This window comes from Phyllostomus hastatus, unplaced genomic scaffold (assembly GCF_019186645.2).
Source record: "Phyllostomus hastatus isolate PE091 unplaced genomic scaffold, TTU_PhHast_1.1 phas_contig_1162, whole genome shotgun sequence".
Lineage (NCBI taxonomy): Eukaryota > Metazoa > Chordata > Mammalia > Chiroptera > Phyllostomidae > Phyllostomus > Phyllostomus hastatus.
The window spans coordinates 2,065,382-2,083,899 of record NW_025333537.1 but is presented as its reverse complement, the minus strand read 5'-3'; the positions used below and the strand labels follow the sequence as shown (position 1 = coordinate 2,083,899).

At 50.4% G+C, this 18,518-nt stretch overlaps 1 protein-coding gene across 4 annotated transcripts in view; it reads left to right on the top strand.

Annotated features, from left to right (window-relative positions):
* The window catches only part of CORO1C (coronin 1C), a 72,828-nt gene extending 63,187 nt beyond the window's left edge, over window positions 1-9,641 (top strand). For all 4 annotated transcript variants that reach the window (XM_045844101.1, XM_045844107.1, XM_045844127.1 and 1 more), the window contains exons 6-11: window positions 246-365; window positions 1,336-1,440; window positions 3,418-3,563; window positions 5,599-5,656; window positions 5,760-6,005; window positions 7,192-9,641. In XM_045844101.1, the coding sequence (XP_045700057.1) occupies window positions 246-365; window positions 1,336-1,440; window positions 3,418-3,563; window positions 5,599-5,656; window positions 5,760-6,005; window positions 7,192-7,311 (795 nt within the window). In that variant the 3' untranslated portion in view covers window positions 7,312-9,641. The remainder of the gene's footprint in view (window positions 1-245; window positions 366-1,335; window positions 1,441-3,417; window positions 3,564-5,598; window positions 5,657-5,759; window positions 6,006-7,191) is intronic.
* The last annotated feature ends 8,877 nt before the right edge of the window (window positions 9,642-18,518 follow it).

Sequence of the window (18,518 nt, the reverse complement as noted above, 5' to 3'; positions counted from 1 at the left end):
AAGCTGAGGGATCTTGACCAAGTCGTTCAGTGTCTCCTTCCTCATCTGGGGAGGAGAGATGGTTATTAATGTGAGACACACACACACACACACACACACACACACACATACACACACACACACCCCAGCGTGAATGGCGTGCAGGGTGTGGTGGGGTTCAGGGTATGGGCCCCCACCCTTCCACCCCACCTTCCTTCCTGCAGTTTGCATGTGTGTCATGTGCCTCTGTGCTCTCTGTCCCCCAGGAAAAGGAGAAAGCACACGAGGGCGCGCGGCCCATGAGAGCCATCTTTCTGGCCGACGGCAATGTCTTCACCACCGGTTTCAGCCGCATGAGCGAGCGGCAGCTGGCTCTCTGGAATCCGGTATGCCCCGTCCCAGCCTCTCCGCCGGCTTACTCTGAGCCTTCTCTTTTCTCGCTGGGTCTCTGGCTTTGTACGTAGATTGTGGGGTCCTCAAGGTAGTTTTCCGAACTCCCACTCGTCGTAAATTGGACGTGAAGTTCTCATCCTCACTAGAGACTTTTTGCTAAATGTCTTTCAAAAATGCATTTGTAATACTCCCAAGGAGTCTATGTTGATTATATTTTTTAAAAAGAATGCATGAGGAATCCAGACTTGGGAAATGAGTTTTAAACTTGCTTATTAAAAAATATGTGAAGCTCTGACCAGCGTGGCTCAGTTGGCTGGACGTTTTCCTGCAGAACAAAAGGTCGCCGGTTCGATTCCCGGTTGGGGCACATGCCTGGGTTGTGGGTTTGGTCCCTGGTTGTGGCGCTCACAAGAGACGACTAATCGATGTCTCTCTCTTATGTTGATGTTTTTCTTCCTCTTCTCCCTCCCTACCCCTTTCTCTAAAAATAAATAAATAAAACCTTTTTTAAAAAAGAAAATGGAAAAATACTAAACCGCACACATGGTATGGTCCCTAGCTGTGTATGTACCTGTGTTGGGGGGAAATAGACCAAAATGGTCATCGTTTCTGTGGGACGATGGCATATGAGATGATTTTTATGTTTTTCCGTGTAACTTCTTAAGGAACATAAATTTATTTCATAATAAGAAAAGAGTACTTAAAAAAAGTCACAAAGGAGAAGGGGGTCCTTGTCACAGAATCACACTGAAGCGTGCCTCCCTTGTGCTTTCCCATCGGCATCATTTTCAGCGGGGTGCATCCCATTTAGTGTCCCTGCTGTAGTTACATGTATGCATATTGTATGTGCATTGTTCACACTTTCATTGTTCTAGGGAAATAGCTTAGTTAGGGATAAAGAATGCATAGTAAGATTATAAAAATTGATACTTAAAAAAACTGTGTGTTTGTTTTGTTTTCCAGAAAAACATGCAGGAACCGATTGCTCTTCATGAAATGGACACTAGCAATGGGGTGCTGCTGCCTTTCTATGACCCCGACACCAGTATCATTTACCTGTGTGGAAAGGTACGCAGTAATTCTGACATTTAATGTTAAAATTAATCCTGTGGGAGGAAAAGGTTATTCTCCAGAGATTTAGTGGATGGGCAATGTATTGTCATTTTAATGAATTTGATGTGTGGGTGTCTGGAGGCAAACCAAAAACGGATGATTTTGTCGTGTTTAGGTGAGACTGGACAGTTTGCAACCTGCCAGTTGCGTGGCGCTAACAGGCCGTGCTCGTACCTCTGACTGAAGCGGGCCTGGGCTCGGGCTCGGGCCTGGGCCTGGGCGCCGGGCGCGCGCCGGCAGGGAGCTGCTCCGGCACGCTGTCTAGGGAGACGGAGAGTGCGTGCTGGCGTTCTCTTTTGTTCGTTCCTTTGCACATTTTATGTTTTGATTTTGTTGTTTGTGTTTTTGTTTGTATGTGTGTATGTATTTTTATATGCTCGTGTCTTGTGCTTGCCTGGTGGTGCTGTGTGGCTGGTGATTTTAGATTTCTCTTAATTGGTATCATGGATGAGGAACCAGTTCGCCACATGTAATGCCACAATCGGGATAGTTCTGGATTGGCGTTCAGTACCTACCACTACATGCCGTGCTGTTACAGAGAAGGGTGTTGGGGATGTGAGCTTTTGAGGGCCTCACAGCCACCCCGTGTCAGGGCCCTGGGCTCGAAAACTTGCGGCCTGATTGAAGTTGCAGGAAGTGACAGTTGTTCCAGGAAGACCCCACACTGCAGCAGAAAGCTTTCCTCCTGCCTGCCGCTCTGCACCTAACTAAACTGGTGGTGGCTTTATTATTATTATTATTTTTTTTTTTATTTTTAATTTTAGTAGGTGCTAACCTCATTATTACTTTGTAGATTTTTGGAATAAATGAACTAATAAAAATGGAGTGATGTAAGCCCTCGAACCTGTTAGCATGCCCCTTGCTGGGTGAAGCCCAGAATGCCTGCCTTCTTGTGGTTGGCTGAGCTGCTGCAGAGCTGCCTCACATTTTTATAGGTCAGTTACTTAGAAACCAGATCTTGTCTGTTTCCTTGAGAGTCATTCTCCCTCAGATGTTAACGGCTACCATAGACTGCATCGAAACAAACAAAGGACCTGTTCCCCAGGGGTCATTAGCACTAGGCGGAAAATCATTTTTAGTTTGCACGGAACAAATAGTGTGTGTTCAGCCTATTTTCCATTGCTTTAGACCTTTATTTATTTGATTGAAACAAATGGAAATCATGAAGACAGACAGGATTGTTAGGGTGCAATACCGCCCAGCTGTGTGTGTGTGTGTGTGTGTGTGTGTGTGTGTGTGTGTGTCTCCATACATACATATTTACGTCTCCCCCAGGCAGAATTGCCCCCATTGTTCAGGTTGCTATAACTGTGACAGTTCTTTGGACTTAGACTAGCATATGCTTCAGATCTCCAAAAAAGATCTGGCCATTCTAAGCAAGATCGTTGTAGAAATTTATACATTGCAATGAGATAGTAAACCTTGTGAAGTTAAATACACTAAAGTTTATTAACTAGGAAAATCTTAGTTTTTATTATTATCTGACGGTCAGTCGTGCCCTCAGGTCCCTGAATGACACTGCCCTGTGCCCGTGAACTTACAACTTAGACCAGTAGTTACCCTCTGGACAGTCCTCCTGGTCCTTTGTTTGCGTTTTGAAGTCGAATTGCAGTGCAGTTGTTTGGCAGAGGCAGGGACATTTCTGCCCTGACTCTGTCTGACTTGGAGCCTAGACCCCATGAAGTAACACTGAGCCTTCAGTAGGGGGCAGAGGAGACTGTTGAAAGGGCATGCTGGTGTTTGGGAAGCGAGGGCTTACTCTGCCAGGACGAGAAAGCACCGCGTGCTTTGGGCAGGCCTCCTGAGAGGAAGAAGAGTCAGCCGCTGTAGCAGAGTCCTAAGCAATACATGGCTCATAGGGGAGAGAGACACCCACTTAAATTAGCTGTGTCTGTCAATAGTGAACACAGACTTGTCTCTGATTTCTTGTAGGGTGACAGCAGTATCCGCTACTTCGAGATCACGGATGAATCCCCCTATGTCCACTACCTCAACACATTCAGCAGCAAGGAGCCTCAGAGAGGGATGGGTTACATGCCCAAGAGGGGGCTTGATGTCAACAAATGTGAGATTGCCAGGTAAAGAATCGGCACGGTAAAGCCCTGAAACCGTCCGTGCGCTACGAGAGCAGCACAGCTGGCTCTGGAATCCTGCGATGCCCAGGCCTTTCTTCCCCCGTGTGCGGCATCGAGTTGGTGTCTCATTTCCTGTCCGTACTTGGAGCCACGGAGTTTTAGAGCAGGGGGAACCTTTCCAGATCATTTAACTGTGCCCCCTCCATTCTTCAGATTATGTAACTAGGTGGGCAGCAGTTAAGTGGCTTAGCCTGCGTGTATCGGACACTTACCTGAATAGCGAAACTGTCATCTCCTGTCTTCAGGCTGAGGCTGTGGCCACTGTCCCCTGGGAGGCAAGCAAGGGAGAGGCTGCCCCTGAGGTGGAAATAAGGGATGGTCTTCCTGCCCTGTGAGGGGACCAGCCAGGTTCCAGCGTGGCTGGTGGACCCCGTGGGCCCTGAACTAGAGACGGCAAAGACCCACAGCAGGGAGCTGGGTCAGGGTCGCTCGGTGTGGGGAGTGCACTGTAGAATCCTTGCCTCTCTGTGCTGCTCTGGATTTTTTGAAAAGTACCATATTTTTTGGACTATAAGATGCACTCCTCTCCCCACTCCCCTCCCAAATTTTGGAGGAATAATGGTCGATAATGTTGCTGTTGCGTTCTGTTTACATTTACATTGGTAAAATATTGTTATTTATGTTATTAAATATGTTACCACATTTTTTGCTTCAAAAATTTTTTTCCTATTTCCCCCCAAAACTTAGGTGCATCTTATGGTCCGAAAATGCGCTAATGTTCCATGATGCTAGCGGGCTTCCTAAGGTGCAGGCTCTTTTCTCATACCAGTGAACACAGGTCCTCAGGCCGCTTGAAACAGCAGAACAAGTAGCACCACGTTACCAGGCTAAGGCCCCAGTACCCATGATGCAACGCTGAGTTTCTATGGAGGCCACAGAGTTTTTAAATAATTGACACATCTTTAAAATTAAGAATTTTAAGCCCTTTTTATATTAATCAGTATGTTGGTTTTTTTTTTTTAAATACATTCAACTCTCTTTAGCTGGAGTAATGAAGGAAAGGTCTCACACATAATTCAAAATTGTGGTTTAAACCAAACTAATCAAATGTATTTCAAAATATATTGAATTTGAATTTAAGATTATATTCAGCATTTGGGAACACATTTATTTTCTTGTCACCTAAAAGTTTAAAAAGCCATAAAACCATCCAGGACCCCTCATTTATTGTGTCTTGAGCCTTCATCCAGTGTTGGGCACTGCATGGCGTGCTGCACGGGCCACCCCCTTTTACCTCGTACAGCAGCCTGTGCAGCAGGCAGGTGCATGCTCACCTCCGTGGTGAGGGGGAGGGCCGTGAGGCTGGGGGAGGCGGTCACACGCCCAAGCACTGCGGTGGCTGAGCTGGGCATCAAACCCAGGCCATTTTTTTTTCCCACTGCACTGACTGCAGAGGTTTCGTGCTTCATGTTCCTACTCTTCCCACCTTTGAGACAATTTCAAATTTTTGAGTGTTAACTATGTTGTGGCTTGCTTGAATGACAAAACTTTAATTCCTGTCATTATTTTTTTTCTTAAAAAAAAATCAGTTTTGTGCTTAGTTTGACCACCTCGGGTTGGCAGAAGAGCTGGCATCCAAGTCGTAGATACTACCTGATTTGTAGGTGTTCGTTCTCTCCTGTCTGTGGCCTGGCGATTTTTCGTAGCTGAATCGTCGTCGGTGGTGGTGTCATTTCCACCCCAGCTGATCTGCCCCCAGATCGTGGGAATTCCACCGTCACCGTCACACACAGGGCTCCTTCTGGTTCTGGTCCCCAGTGCACCACTTCCTAGCGTAGATACTCTCGGCTCCCGTTTTCTCCCCTGTGCACTGGGAGTCCTAAATTCCGCCTGCTGCACGGGGCGGGGCAGCCGAGGTGGTGGGCAGAGCATCCCCTGTCCTTGCAGCGTTGTAGGAAAGTGGCTGTCATGGAGCCTGTTTGGTACTTGGCCTCCTGTTTCACTTAATGCAACTTTCGCCTTTATTTCCCTTTTGAAGATTCTTCAAACTTCATGAGAGAAAGTGTGAGCCTATTATCATGACTGTTCCCAGGAAGGTAAGTGCCCAGTTTTCTAAGCAATCTCTGTTTTAAAGAGTTTTTCAAACCTCCCACCTTTCTTCTTCCTTACCTAACGGTTTCCCCAAAACGTCTCTTACAGTCGGACCTTTTCCAAGACGACCTGTACCCGGACACAGCGGGGCCCGAAGCAGCGCTGGAGGCAGAGGAGTGGTTCGAGGGGAAGAACGCAGATCCAGTCCTTATTTCCTTGAAGCACGGATACATTCCAGGCAAAAACAGGGACCTCAAGGTGGTCAAGAAGAACATTCTAGATAGCAAGCCCACTGCAAACAAGAAGTGTGACCTGATCAATGTCTCCAAGAAAACCGCAGACACGAGCAGTGTGGTAAGGACCACAGGAAGTTGAGGGAGGGGTGGTGTGCTTGCCTGGCCCAGGCCTGGTCCTCTCGAAAGCTCCTTCCAGTGCTGCGCACCGGCCATGCCGTCCCAGCTGTGGGCGGAAGGGGGTCCCCGTGAAGGATAGCGTGTGCTTACTCATGAGAGTCTCCTCAGTCCTGACACTGGGGTTGTGGCCACGTTTGGCCTCTTTAGTTCTTCGTTATAACGCCTTGGTCTTCTGTGTCTTCAGGAGTAAACCGGAGCCCCTGGGTTCTTCTTAACCATCTTTCCCCAAACTGTGTACACCTCGCCCTTCTCTAATTTGGGTAAAGTGAAACACGAGGGCATAGGGTCACAGATGCCAGGCAGAGAAGGCGGGAAAGAGAGCGTGCCGGGTGGGTTCAGATGTTGCCGAGGGTCTGAGCGACAGAAGGACCTGGCAGTGAGTAGTATGTAGCCACAGAGATGGTCTCGGGCATCTCGGCAAGAACCGTTTCAGTGGAGTGGTGATGGAAACTGCCGCCTGACGTTGAAGACCCGCATGGCGCCGGAACGCGCTGCTGCAGGGAGGGCAGGGGACGGGGAGGGCGGGGAGTCGTCAGTGGGAGGGTGAGCGGAATGACGAGGAGGCGGAGTGCTGGCATTTCGGCGTGACCGAGGAAGCACGTGAGTGCAGCCTGTGCACTGCGTTGATTTCAAGGTTTCTAAAGAAATCATCTCCACACGGGTGAAGCTCAGGCTCTTGAGAATAGTTAGCAGGCAGGGCAACGGATTTTGCTCCCAAGAACGTTCCCCCTGGGAAATGGTAGGAACTCCATAGGCTCTGGAAGTTTACCCCTCACCCGCGTCACATCCAGGTCACTTCTGATGGAGCGGCGGGATTGGGAGTTAGGGCGGCCTCAGAGGAATTAGTCTCGTCCTGCAGTTTAACTGTGTCCCGAGAGTCGGCCCAGGTCAGTGCGCAGGCACGGGACGGGAAGCGGCACTGCGGCGGAGCGCCGCTGCTGGGCTGGGGCCGTCCGGTGGACCGGCTGGCGTGAATGACTTGCTGATGAGGCCCAACCTGGCAGCTGTGGCTTGCCACTTTCAAAATGGAAAATCCCACTGAATGCCTTGTAGTTCTCAACTGCTTTGGACTTTGTGGGCTGCTTTTTAGTCACCTCTTCCCTTCCCTCCTCCTTTTGTTTTCTTAGCAAAATGAAGCCAAGTTGGACGAGATTTTAAAAGAGATCAAATCTATAAAAGACACAATCTGCAATCAAGATGAGCGTATTTCCAAGTTAGAAGAGCAGATGGCAAAGATAGCCGCCTGAAGGTCGACCCCCACCCCCCAGAATGGGAGCAAGAACTCGTGCTTGGTAGCTGGTCGTTGGTGTGGTCCCAGGGAGGGCGCGAGGGGGGCACTGCCGTTTGGAGACACTCATTTCCGGTTTGTCAGCCCGCGATAGGCCACATTCCAGTAAGAACTCAATTCGTCTCCCAAATTCGCAGAAACAAAATGTGATTTAAAAGCTGGGCTTTTTATCAGAAAGCTTTTTTGATGTTTTAAGTGTTTATGTGACTTGTTGAACTTTTAAAAGACAAAAGTGCTACTTTTAAAATCCAAGATACTCTGAATTTTAGAAACCCAACCAATTCTGATTCAGTGTCGTGCCCAAGTACCTTTTTTTAACAAATAGGGACCAATGCCACATTGCTTTTTATATTTCTTTTTTTTTTAATGTTGCCAAAACCAAAAGTAGCTTTTTTTTTTCCTTTGTATTTTGCTACTTTGCAGTATTTGTGTGTGGTTTTATTTTTTTTTTCCGTAATCTGAAAGGGACAGCACTGTGTATGTTTATAAACTAAATGAAGATAAGATATTATTTTGTATAAACATTCATCTGAAAACAATCAGAGCAGTAGCCACACCGTGCTGGCTCACTCGCAGCACAAACCTGGTCATCTTAATGACTGTACCCGAGGAAGACTTGAAAAATCACGTGGATTCGTATCACCACCCTTCTCATTTCATTGAGTCTCCTGATCAGAAATGCTCATCGTGTCGTTTCCTTTCTCTCCTTTCTCCTTCCTAGAAATTGGGTGGTTGTACCAGAATGAAATTTCGCTTCTTGGTTATCCTGTGCTTCAGATGATTATAACCTAACCTAACCTAAACTAGCACGTGTTTCTGCAGTTTTGTTCCCTACGTGGGCTCTGTCGCAGTCCTCACCCCAAACATCATGTTTCAGGTTTCGGTCAGCACTCGACAAGGGTGCCAGGACGAGAAGACGCATGTACTGTGGAGCACTCCTTCTTGCCCATTGCAGCAGCTTGCCCAGCTCTCGAGTGCATGGGGGCCCACAGACTAGGGGACTGGGAGGGGAGCGGTGGCCCTTTGTGATCCTCTGCTTTCCTACATGTCCCGTGCTGTCCCCGTGCGGTGCTGGCGGAAGGAGTGGCTCTCGTGCGCCCCCAGAGCTCCTGCCCTGCCCTCTCCCTCACAGGGGCAGCCACCTCTCTCAGGGCTCCCCCCGCCATTCCCCCTGCTTCCTGCCTTGCAGCCCTCGCCGCACTCCGCTGAGGTGAGGCCAGGGGGTGCTACCGAGTACTGAGACTTAGGAGGATGGTCTAGAGCAGAGCAGGACCAGGAACGCAGATCTCTGCTGTCGCTTTAATGTACACAGATGTGTCCCTCTGCACCCTCCACACAAGCTAACCCGCTCTACCCCTCCTGCTCGCACCCAGGCTATGTCAAAGCACAGAGGCTCCCCCGACTCGGGGCCGGAGGCCGGGCTCCGATCACCTGTCCATCCCAGGGTTAGCGAGAACTTCTCTCCACTTCCACTTTTTCCTATTGCATGTTTGAGAAACAAGATTTAAGGAGCCTCTGTTTTGCAAGGAGTGAGTGTCTGTGATTGAACGAGAAACGTGTAGTGCCATTGGGACCACGACGGGAACCCGTTTGCCTACGTTCCTGCTGGTGTGGGGACGGGACTGGCTGGATGCGTCTGAATGCAGGGAACCAGGACGGGGGCAGGGTGTAGATGGGGGCTGGCATGCACGGCCATGCTGGGAGTGACGCCTGCGTAGAAAAGGTACTGTGTTCTTAACTGACGTTGGGATCGCTGTCTCCACAATTTCGGGGCATCTGGATGTTTGGTGTGGTTTTGTGTGTGTGTTTGTAAGCGTATTTTAATATTGATGTGGGTGATGAGACGTAAAGAAAACAGTAATTACGGTGACTTGTACATGTTTCTTTACCAACATAATCTGCTGAGGGCTTTGTTTTTAAGATTCAGAAATGTTTTCAGGTTCCCATGTCAAATGAATTAAGTAAACAAAATTGTTGCTGATGCTGGTGAAACACCACAGGAACTGTGGTCCAGAGAGAAGGGGGAGGGCAAGGAAAAGCTGTCCTGACCTTAGTGTGTAGCTTGTGACTTATTTAATGAGCGATGCCCAGCCAGGCTCAGAGTCGGCGCCTGAAGCGTTGTGGTTTATTTTTCCTGTTGTGTCTTTTTTTTTTTTTTTTTAAAGCCGTGCTATCCCAGAGAAGAACCAGTGAATTACTCCTAGATCGGCTCTTATAGAGCGGCCATAGTATTCTGTCAAAACACTTGCTTCCATTTTCAAAGATAAAAAAAAATCATTGATTACAAAACTGTGTCCGTGTTTATTTCACACCCAGCGGTCCTTGAGGCAGCCCACACCCTCTGTCACAGCGCTCTGACTCAGTGGAACTCGCCAGGTGACTTTTTCCTCTCCAACGGCACGTGCGAGTAGGCGGGGAGCGTGGGTGGGCCGCTCAGCTCCAGCAAGAGGAGGGGACACACAGCGGGGCCGAGGAAAGTGTGTATGGGCCGGGCTCCAGCAGGCCCGGGTGTTCGAGTGCTGCCCGTGGCCCTCCCCGGGGTGGGACCTGGGCCGACTTCCTGGTCTTGGGGGCCCCGCATGAGGGGGCGAGAACTCCGTTCCAGTGTAGATGAGACGAAGACCTCGGTGTGGCCTCTCGGGTGCCCCTCTTTGCGTGGCTGCCATTGTTACGGCTGGGAGCACTTTTCCGGTCCGGGCCTTTAAAACCATTTTTTTTTTCTTCGGTAGAAGGAAAATCCTCTTGTTTTTGGCTGTGATCTTTATTCCAGCAGAAGGCTTTCAGGGGCATTTGAATGTCATGGTCCTCTTTCAAGGGCTTCCCTTTTTGCACTAAAACATTGTCTCGTGGCACCTCAGTGATTGTGGCGAAGAATTTCCCATTGTTCTGTTTTTCTAAGTGGTGTTTAAGTGTGTCGGCCACTTGGCACACAGCTGCCCTTCCTCGGACACCTTCCAAACGCGCTGTCGTGTCGGAGGAGAGCGGCAGCCAGGCCCGTGGTCAGTGCGTGCTCGCAGGAGGTGGAAGTTGGCAGGTTCCGTCTGCGGCCCCTCGGTGCCCGGGGTCGGGGGCAGACGCGTGGTGTGGGGTGTTTACGACTGGCTGCTTTGCCCACTCGGCGCCTCGCTTCTTTGCCAGAAGACCTAATAAACAGATCACCGTGCTGGCGCCAGACAGGCCCCGTTGAGGGAGAACTTCCCTTTCTTTCAAGGTGACTTCCCTTGCTGCGCTTGGTGTTGTGTCTAGAGAAACCGCCGGCTCCTCAGAATCTGTTAACTCTGAGTGGCCCAGTCGGTCCTTCGGCTGGCACGTGGGCATGCCCTGCAGCTGCCGTCGGGTCACCGCCTGAGGCGTCGTCATCGGGGACACACCTTCACCTGCCCAGGTGGGCTGTGCGCGTCCAACCCAGACAGTGCCCTTTGTTCCTTTTTCTTTATTATTAAAAAAAAAATGTCGTTACTGTTAGAGGAAGTTTATGGAAATTGGTACAACCTTTCTAGAGGGCAGCACGACGGGGTGTATCAGAAGACTTCAGTGTTCTTTCTGCTGACAGGATTTTGTTCCGAGGAAACTGGTGGGAGACATATTCAGGAATCAGAAGAGTCAAAAGAAGTCCAGCAAGACTGGTTAGTTTACTTGTCACATTCATGTGTTGTAAGACTGTGAGGCACAGGTGGCAAACGCCAGGCCCGCGGGCCGCATCCGGCCCGGCACCTTGTTTCTACCCGGCGGCAGCGCTGGGAGCTCCTTGCCCCTAGGTAAGGAGCAGTTCCATTCATACAGTCCTCAAGTTCCATCCGGCCCTTTGAGGCAACCACGAGGCTGACGTGGGCCCCGGTGAAAAGGAGTTTGTCACCCCTGCTGCGTAGTTATTGGAAGTCGTTGACTATTATTTCAGGGTGTTGGGTGGCCACCACCAAGTATATTCCAAGTGCCCCACGGTGAACTGTATTACTGACGTCATCAGAAAAGTAAAATTTGTGTTTAAAAAGAATTCCCTCCCACTCTCCCTGCCTTGAAGTCACTTTGAGGTAAATGACGTTAGTTGGCTTCTAGACGTACTTTTTCAAAAGTAAGGTGGGGGAGGGGTGGCAAGTCCGTTAGACCTGTTCATGCAAACATAAAAGAGCAGAATTTCTAGTCAGGAGGCTAGGCCGAGCCCCACGAATAAAGATAAAATAGAATAACCACACCAGAAGGGATCGTTTCTGGCAGGCCCTTTTAAGGGTATAAGTATACATGATGTATATTTAACTTTTTTTCATTTAGATTTTTATTTATTTTTACCAAGGGAGGGAAACATCAATGTGTGGTTGCCTGCCACACACCCCCTACTGGGGACCTGGACTGCATCCCAGGCATGTAGCCTGACTGGGAATCGAACTGGCGACCCTTTGGTTCACAGGCCTGCACTCAATCCACAGAGCTACACCAGCCAGGGCTACGTGATGTATATTTATGTGTAGCATAAATGCCACAAATGTTGCTATGTGGACTTAGCGATTTTTAGTAATCCTTATGTAATTGGATTTTTCTGAATTCCTAAATTTCCTATAAACATCTTTACTCCCAGAAAGGAACGGTTAGAAGTAATGTATGCATGGCGCATGAGTAACCCGTTGCAAGCAGCACCCTGAGCCAGTGGTGGGAAGGACACGCTGTGGCCGCATGAAGCGGCGCTGGATGCGGAGACTCCCTAGCCTCCCGGGGACGCAACGTACGTTCTTAATGGAGGCAATAGTTACAGGAAACGTTTTTGTTTTTCAAATCTGTAAGAAAAAAGTAAGTTCCTTCTTTTTTTTTTTTTTTTTTGATTTTATTTATTTATTTTTAGAGAGGGAAGGGAGGGAGATAGAGATAGAGAGAAACATCAGTGTGCAGTTGCTGGGGGCCATGGCCTGCAACCCAGGCGTGTGCCCTGACTGGGAATCGAACCTGCGACACTTGGTTCGCAGCCCGAGTTCAATCTATTGAGCTATGCCAGCCAGGGCGTAAGTTCCTTCTTAATCTGGACTTCAGACTGGGGAGAACATATTAAATCCCAAAGCAACTGAATAAGTCACATACGAAAAGATAGATTGGCTCCATAAAAATCAAATTACACAAGACTTTTTTTATTATTTTATTTTAATCATTGTTCAAGTACAGTTTTCTCCCATTTACTCCCATTCCAACCCACCCACCCAACCCTCCTTACTTCCCTCCCATTACCCCCTACCCCTAGTTTTTGTCCATGTATCCTTTAAATTTGTTCCTGTAAACCCTACCCATTCCCCCCTGAAATTCCCTCTTCTCTCCCCTGTGGTCACTGTCAGTCTGCCCCCTATTTCAGTGTCTTTGGTTATATTTTGCTTGTTTCTTTGTTTTGTTGTTTAGGTTCCTGTTAAAGGTGATACCATGTGGTATTTGTCTTTCACTGCCTGGCTTGTTTTGCTTAGCATAATGCTTACACAAGACTTTAAGATGTCAAAAAACGAAGGCGGTACAAACTGGGAAATACACTTTCAACCCGTGTGATAGGGGACAATACGTTTGAATGCTTGATCTCGGCCCCAGCTGCCACCTCTGACTGAAGTGGGGATGGCATCACCCCCTTGGCAGAGTGTGTGCGATTATAAGTCCCGAAAGCAGCATTCCCGGGCCCCCCACCCCACCAACGTAGCCCACCAGCAAACGGACTGGCACAGACTTAAAGGGGGAAGGCCTCTGCTAGGAGACACTAGTCATAGTGTGCTCCGTGACCTTCCTCCCCTTGCGAGTCTCTGCAGGAGGTGGAAGGGAGAAGTGGGGAGTAAGAAATTGCTCCAGCTCGAAAGCTCCTCGAAGATAAGATAGCGGCTAAGATTATAGGAGTGGTTGGCATGCAGAGGAGGGTGGTTTTAGGCTGGTGGGATCTTTGAAATACAGCGTGATTTTATTGCATGGAATTGAAACTGGGTAAGAAAACTGGTTTTAAGAACCTGAGTAAATGGGGGGCTGGGCATGGAAGTTTGGGGTGAGGAACTCGGCTCACATGACAGACTGCATAGTAGGGGACCTTGGCAGGTAAAGCCTCTCCGTGGCCCGGGACACCTGGGGTCAGAAGACAAGAAGGGACTCCGCTTCAGTGCTCAGCTCAGAAGTCGGCTGTTGAAACGCAAGTGGACGGATGGGTGGGTCTCTTCTGTGACCAAAAGAAACCCACGCGTTCTAGAGTTTGGGGACTGGCCACTAGGTGCTTAGATTTTCCTCTTTTAAAGAAAATTTTTTTTTTATTTATTTTTAGAGAGGGAAGGGAGGGACATAGAGCAAGAGAAACATCAATGTGCGGTTGCTGGGGGTCATTGCCTGCAACCGAGGCATATACCCTGGCTGGGAATTGACCTGTGACACTTTGGTTTGCACCCTGCGCTCAATCCACTGAGCTACGCCAGCCAGGGCTCGGTTTTCCTCTTAATGGAGGCTTATTCACGTCTCAGAGACTAAGTGAATTTGGGGGGAAAGGATTTTGTGGTTTTGAAACGGCACTGTGGAGAGGTGATCCCGATGGGATCCCAGCAGGCAGTTCTGGGTGCAGGGAAAGCTTTGGGGTGGCAGAGACAAGCAGTCAGTGTTGCAAAGGGGAGGAGCAAGGGGCTTACCTGGTACCGGGCGCTGTGTGCGCGTGCCGGGGCTTCAAGTACACGTGAGGCACCTCCCCCACCTTCGCAGCCAGCCTGCGATGCAAGCAGACTGCAGTGTGAAGGGCTCACACTCCAGGTGCCTGGGCACCCTGAGGGGGTGCGGGTTGCCAGATTTGTTTGAACTTCACCTCCACCAGGTGCCCCTCAGGTCCCAGCAGCAGGGCTCGCCTTCATCATAGCCCTGTCTCGTTCCTAACCCTACCTAATCCTGTCCACCTGCCAGACATGGTTCTGTTCATCCTGGCATTTGCTAGGTAAATACTTTTTTATAGTGACAGTGTAAAGGTATCAGAAAACTGGAGCGAATGGCCTAATGGTCCAGCGAGGAAAAGTGTTGGAGCTCCGTGCCCCGAGGGCTGAGAAGTCAACCATCGGGATTTCAGGATGAAATCCAAGTGCTGAGGCTACAGTGACGAGCCGGAGAACTGGGAAGCTACCCGGTGAATAACAGGAAGTTGCTGCAGGTTCGTTTCCACGCCGAGGTGCTCGCTGGGTCGTAGGAGGCAGACTGCGCATCTCATGGTTACCAAACATGCCTTGGCTGTGTCCTGCCGCCCTCAACTACAGTTTCAAAATGACAAGTGAGCTATCACCCTGGCTAGTTTCTACTAGAGGCAGCGTATCCGAGTGTCAGAAAAGATGGTGACCCTGGCTGGTGTAGCTCAGTGGATTGAGCGTGGGCTGTGAACCAAAGTGTCGCAGGTTCGGTTCCCAGTCAGGGTACATGCCTGGGTTGCAGGCCATGACCCCCAGCAACCACACATTGATGTTTCTCTCTCTGTCTCTCTCTTTCTCCCTCCCTTCCCTCTCTAAAAATAAATAAATAAAATCTTTTTTAAAAAAGATGGCAAAGGGAAGGTTTTTTTAATTCAATTTATTGGGGTGACATTGGTGGGTGGAGATTCTTATCTGGGCCCCTGGCAAACACCTTTCCTTATAGAGACCAGGCCATTTTTTGACCTGGTTCCTCTACCTCCACCCACTTGTTCCCTTTTTTTGCTTCCAGAGTGATGTTTTCTGGAACAGAATCTGTCAAGATTTCGCAGGGAGTCCCAGGTCCCCACTCTGCAGCTTCTCCCATGAGGGCCCCTGAGCCCCAGCCTCCCACCCTACCTGGTTCCGATCTCACATCCCACTTGCGGGCTGTTGGCTGTGCATATCGGCTCTAGCTTCAAACTACATCTATTCTAGCTATGTTTTTTTGTTTTTTTTTTTAAGGTTTGATTTTTAGAGAGAAGGGAAGGGAGGGAGAGCAGCACTGATGTGAGAGAGAGAAACATCATGCATCAGTTGCTCTTGCACGCCCCCCACCTGGGGACCTGGCCGGCACCCCAGGCGTGTGCCCTGACCGGGAATCGAACTGGCGACCTTATGGTTTGCAGGAGGATGCCCACCCCACTGAGCCGTACCAGCTAGGGCATATTCCAGCTACTGCTCACACCTCCACTCTTAGCCTTCTCATCGCTGATGTGGACTGATCTCCTGTAGTAGGGTTGGTTCTCCAGATAGGATGGGTCCATATACACTCATTTACAGAATTTCATCATAAGGAACTGGGTCACACAATGACGGAGGCCAAGTCCCGAGATCTCCAGTTGGCAAGCTGGAGACCCCGAAAAGCAGGCATTCCAGTGTGAGTGTGAAGGCAGCCGAAAAGCCACTGCTCACGCAGGCCGTCAGCCAAGGAGGCCCATCCTGGCCTTCGACTGGTTGGGTGAGGCCCACCCACGGCGCGGAAGACTGGGTGGTCTGCCCGTCTCAGTCCACCCAGTCCTGTTCCTCCCTCCCAGCAGTGCCCTCACGGTGCGACCAAACATCTGAGCGCACCGGGGCCCGGTCAGGTTGACACGTGATGTAACTGTCACAGCTTCCTGCCGTCCCCTGCTTTAGTCTTGACACGACAGCCGGTGTAACATCTTCAGACACTGAGGTGGGGGTGGGCAAACCAAGGCCCACGGGCCAGATCCAGCCCACGAGCTGAGAACCGGTTTTACATTTTTAAGTGGTTGGGGAAAAACAAAAGAACAGTGACAAGGAAAAATTACATGAATCTTACATGAATTACATGAATTCAAATCTTAGTGTCCATAAATAGAGTGTGAACACGGCCACACCCATCTGTGTACATATCACCCGTGGCTGCTCTTCCACGTTTGTAGAGTTGAGTACTTGCAACAGAGACCCTGTGGCCGGAAGTAACATATTTACTCTGGTCCGATAAGAAAAAGCTTGCTGCCCTGGCTGGCGTAGCTCAGTGGATTGAACGCAGGCTGCGAACCAAAGTGTCGCAGGTTCGATTCCCAGTCAGGGCACATGCCTGGGTTGCAAGCCATGACCCCAGCAACTGCACACTGATGTTTCTCTCTCCCTTCCCTCTCTAAAAATAAATAAATAAAAATCTTTAAAAAAGAAAAAAGCTTGCTGACCCCCTGTGCTTAGATTCAAAACCCTCCGAGACTTCTCATCCCACTCAGAATATGAGCTAAAACCCTCACTCTTGGCCGAGGCAACCTGTCCCTGCAGACCCCCCAGCCTCCTCTCCGGAGGCCCCACTGCGTTCACAAGGCCTCCCGCCTGCCTCTGAGCCTTTGCACGTGCTGTTCTCTGGACCGCCCCTCCTTCCCCCGCCCCCAGCACCTGTGCAGCTCATTCCCTGCCGTCTTCCCCGTCACGCGTATTACCCTCAGATTTGCCGGCTCGAGTTTTTGATTGTCTTCCCCCAAGTTCAATGTAAACTCCATGTGGACAGGCACTCGTTTCATTCTCTGTGGTATCCCTAGGATCTGGCGCATTGTGTCAGTAAACGTTGAATGAATGAGTTGAAAATACAGACATCTGGGTAGGGGGCACCTATTGGATGATCCGTGTGGCAGAAATTTGCTTGCAGAATACAGCCCTCCCCCGACCATGGGTCACCCCAGGCTGGGCCAGTGAGCCCCTTCATACCTCCAGTGCGTCCTATCTGAGTTTTTGTTCGCAGGGGCCTGGGAGTTGGGGGCTCCAGGGAGCCAGCAGATGAAGCGGGCGCACAGTGATGAAAGGAAGGGCTTCTGGGTCCCTTTTGCTCCCTAAGTCCACACCTAACATCCGGCTGCTTTTCTGACCTTAAATTCCATGAGAGACCCCCGGAATCCTACCGCCACCTAAGCCAGTTTGAATCGACCCCCTCCTTGTGCCGGTCGGCTTCGGAGCCCCTTGAGGTCTGAGACCCCGGGCTGCCCACCCCCGTGCTGCCAAAGCCTCGCGCTCAGGGTGGCTGTCGCAGGCATGGGTTCCTGCAGCTGCTAAGCTGTTCTTGTGAAACCACTGAGTCTGGAACATGGTTCTAGATTAGATTGCCCTTTGACCTTCTAGTTTTCGGACCGGCCCCCTTCTAGGTTTTGGTCCTCCCCTTGGTGCCCACGCCGACCCAGTGACCCCTGAGGAGCCCCGCTCTTCATTCACTCTGGAGGGCCGGCCTCACTCCGCAGGCTTGCGTCCCAGACGCCTGCCCCCACAGGGACAGCCAGAACCGGGGCCAAACAGAAAGTCCCTGCAGTCCTGTTCCCATTTCAGAAGAGGAATTGCGCCCCAGCTGCAGTGGCTTCAGAGTGGCCATTTCCCCTTTAAATGATTCCAATACACAAATCTCAGCCTGCCAGGCCTCCCTTCAATGGCAGAGGAAGGCGGGGGGGGGGCGGGGTGAGGCCGCTGGGTACCAGGCCTCCCTTCCCTCCCAGGGCTGGGCCTTTCATTAGAGCGGCTCTGTGCTCTATGAGACCTTTGCTTTCATTGGATCAAAGGTCCCATGGCTGGCAGGTACGTTCAGAAAGCGCTGCCCCAGAGAAGAGCTGCACAGCTGGGCTGCCCAGCCAGCTGGACTCTTGTTTGGGGGAAAGTGTGGGCTTGGCCGGCTGGACGACCTGGGCCCTTCCCTGGGCCTCAGCTTCCTCGTCACGCTGGGGAAGGCAGGCGTGGCCCTGTGAGAGACAGCCCCCTCGTGTTCCTGCAGTTTTCAGGGCGATGAGCAGAGGGTCCGACAGGAAGTGGGCATCATGTGGGGGAGGAGCCACGGAGAGCTCCCAGCGGATTACAAATAGGCGGTCGGATCTCAGCTTTACCTGGCCTGTCACAAACTGGCCCAGGCACAAATTTGCAGGACCCCAAAAGTGTGTAATTCCCCCATCCCCATTTTCCTTAGTAACAGAAGGCATACCTGGCCAGCTTGTGCCTGGTAAATGCCCGGTGGAAGCTAACCTTGGTTGGCTTTGGTCACCTCACGCTTCCTCTCTTTGTCTCTATGGTACTACCGAGTTCTTCAGACTGTAAGATGCACAGGACCATAAGACACACCTAGGTTTTAGAGGAGGAAAATAGGAAAAAAATTGGAAGCAAAAAATGTGGTAAAATACTTAATAACATAGGCCACCGCCCCCCATGCCCCCCCACAGTGAGCACGGCAAGCTACATTAGGACTATAAGATGCACCCCCCCTTTCCTCCCAGATTTGGGGGTGCATCTTATA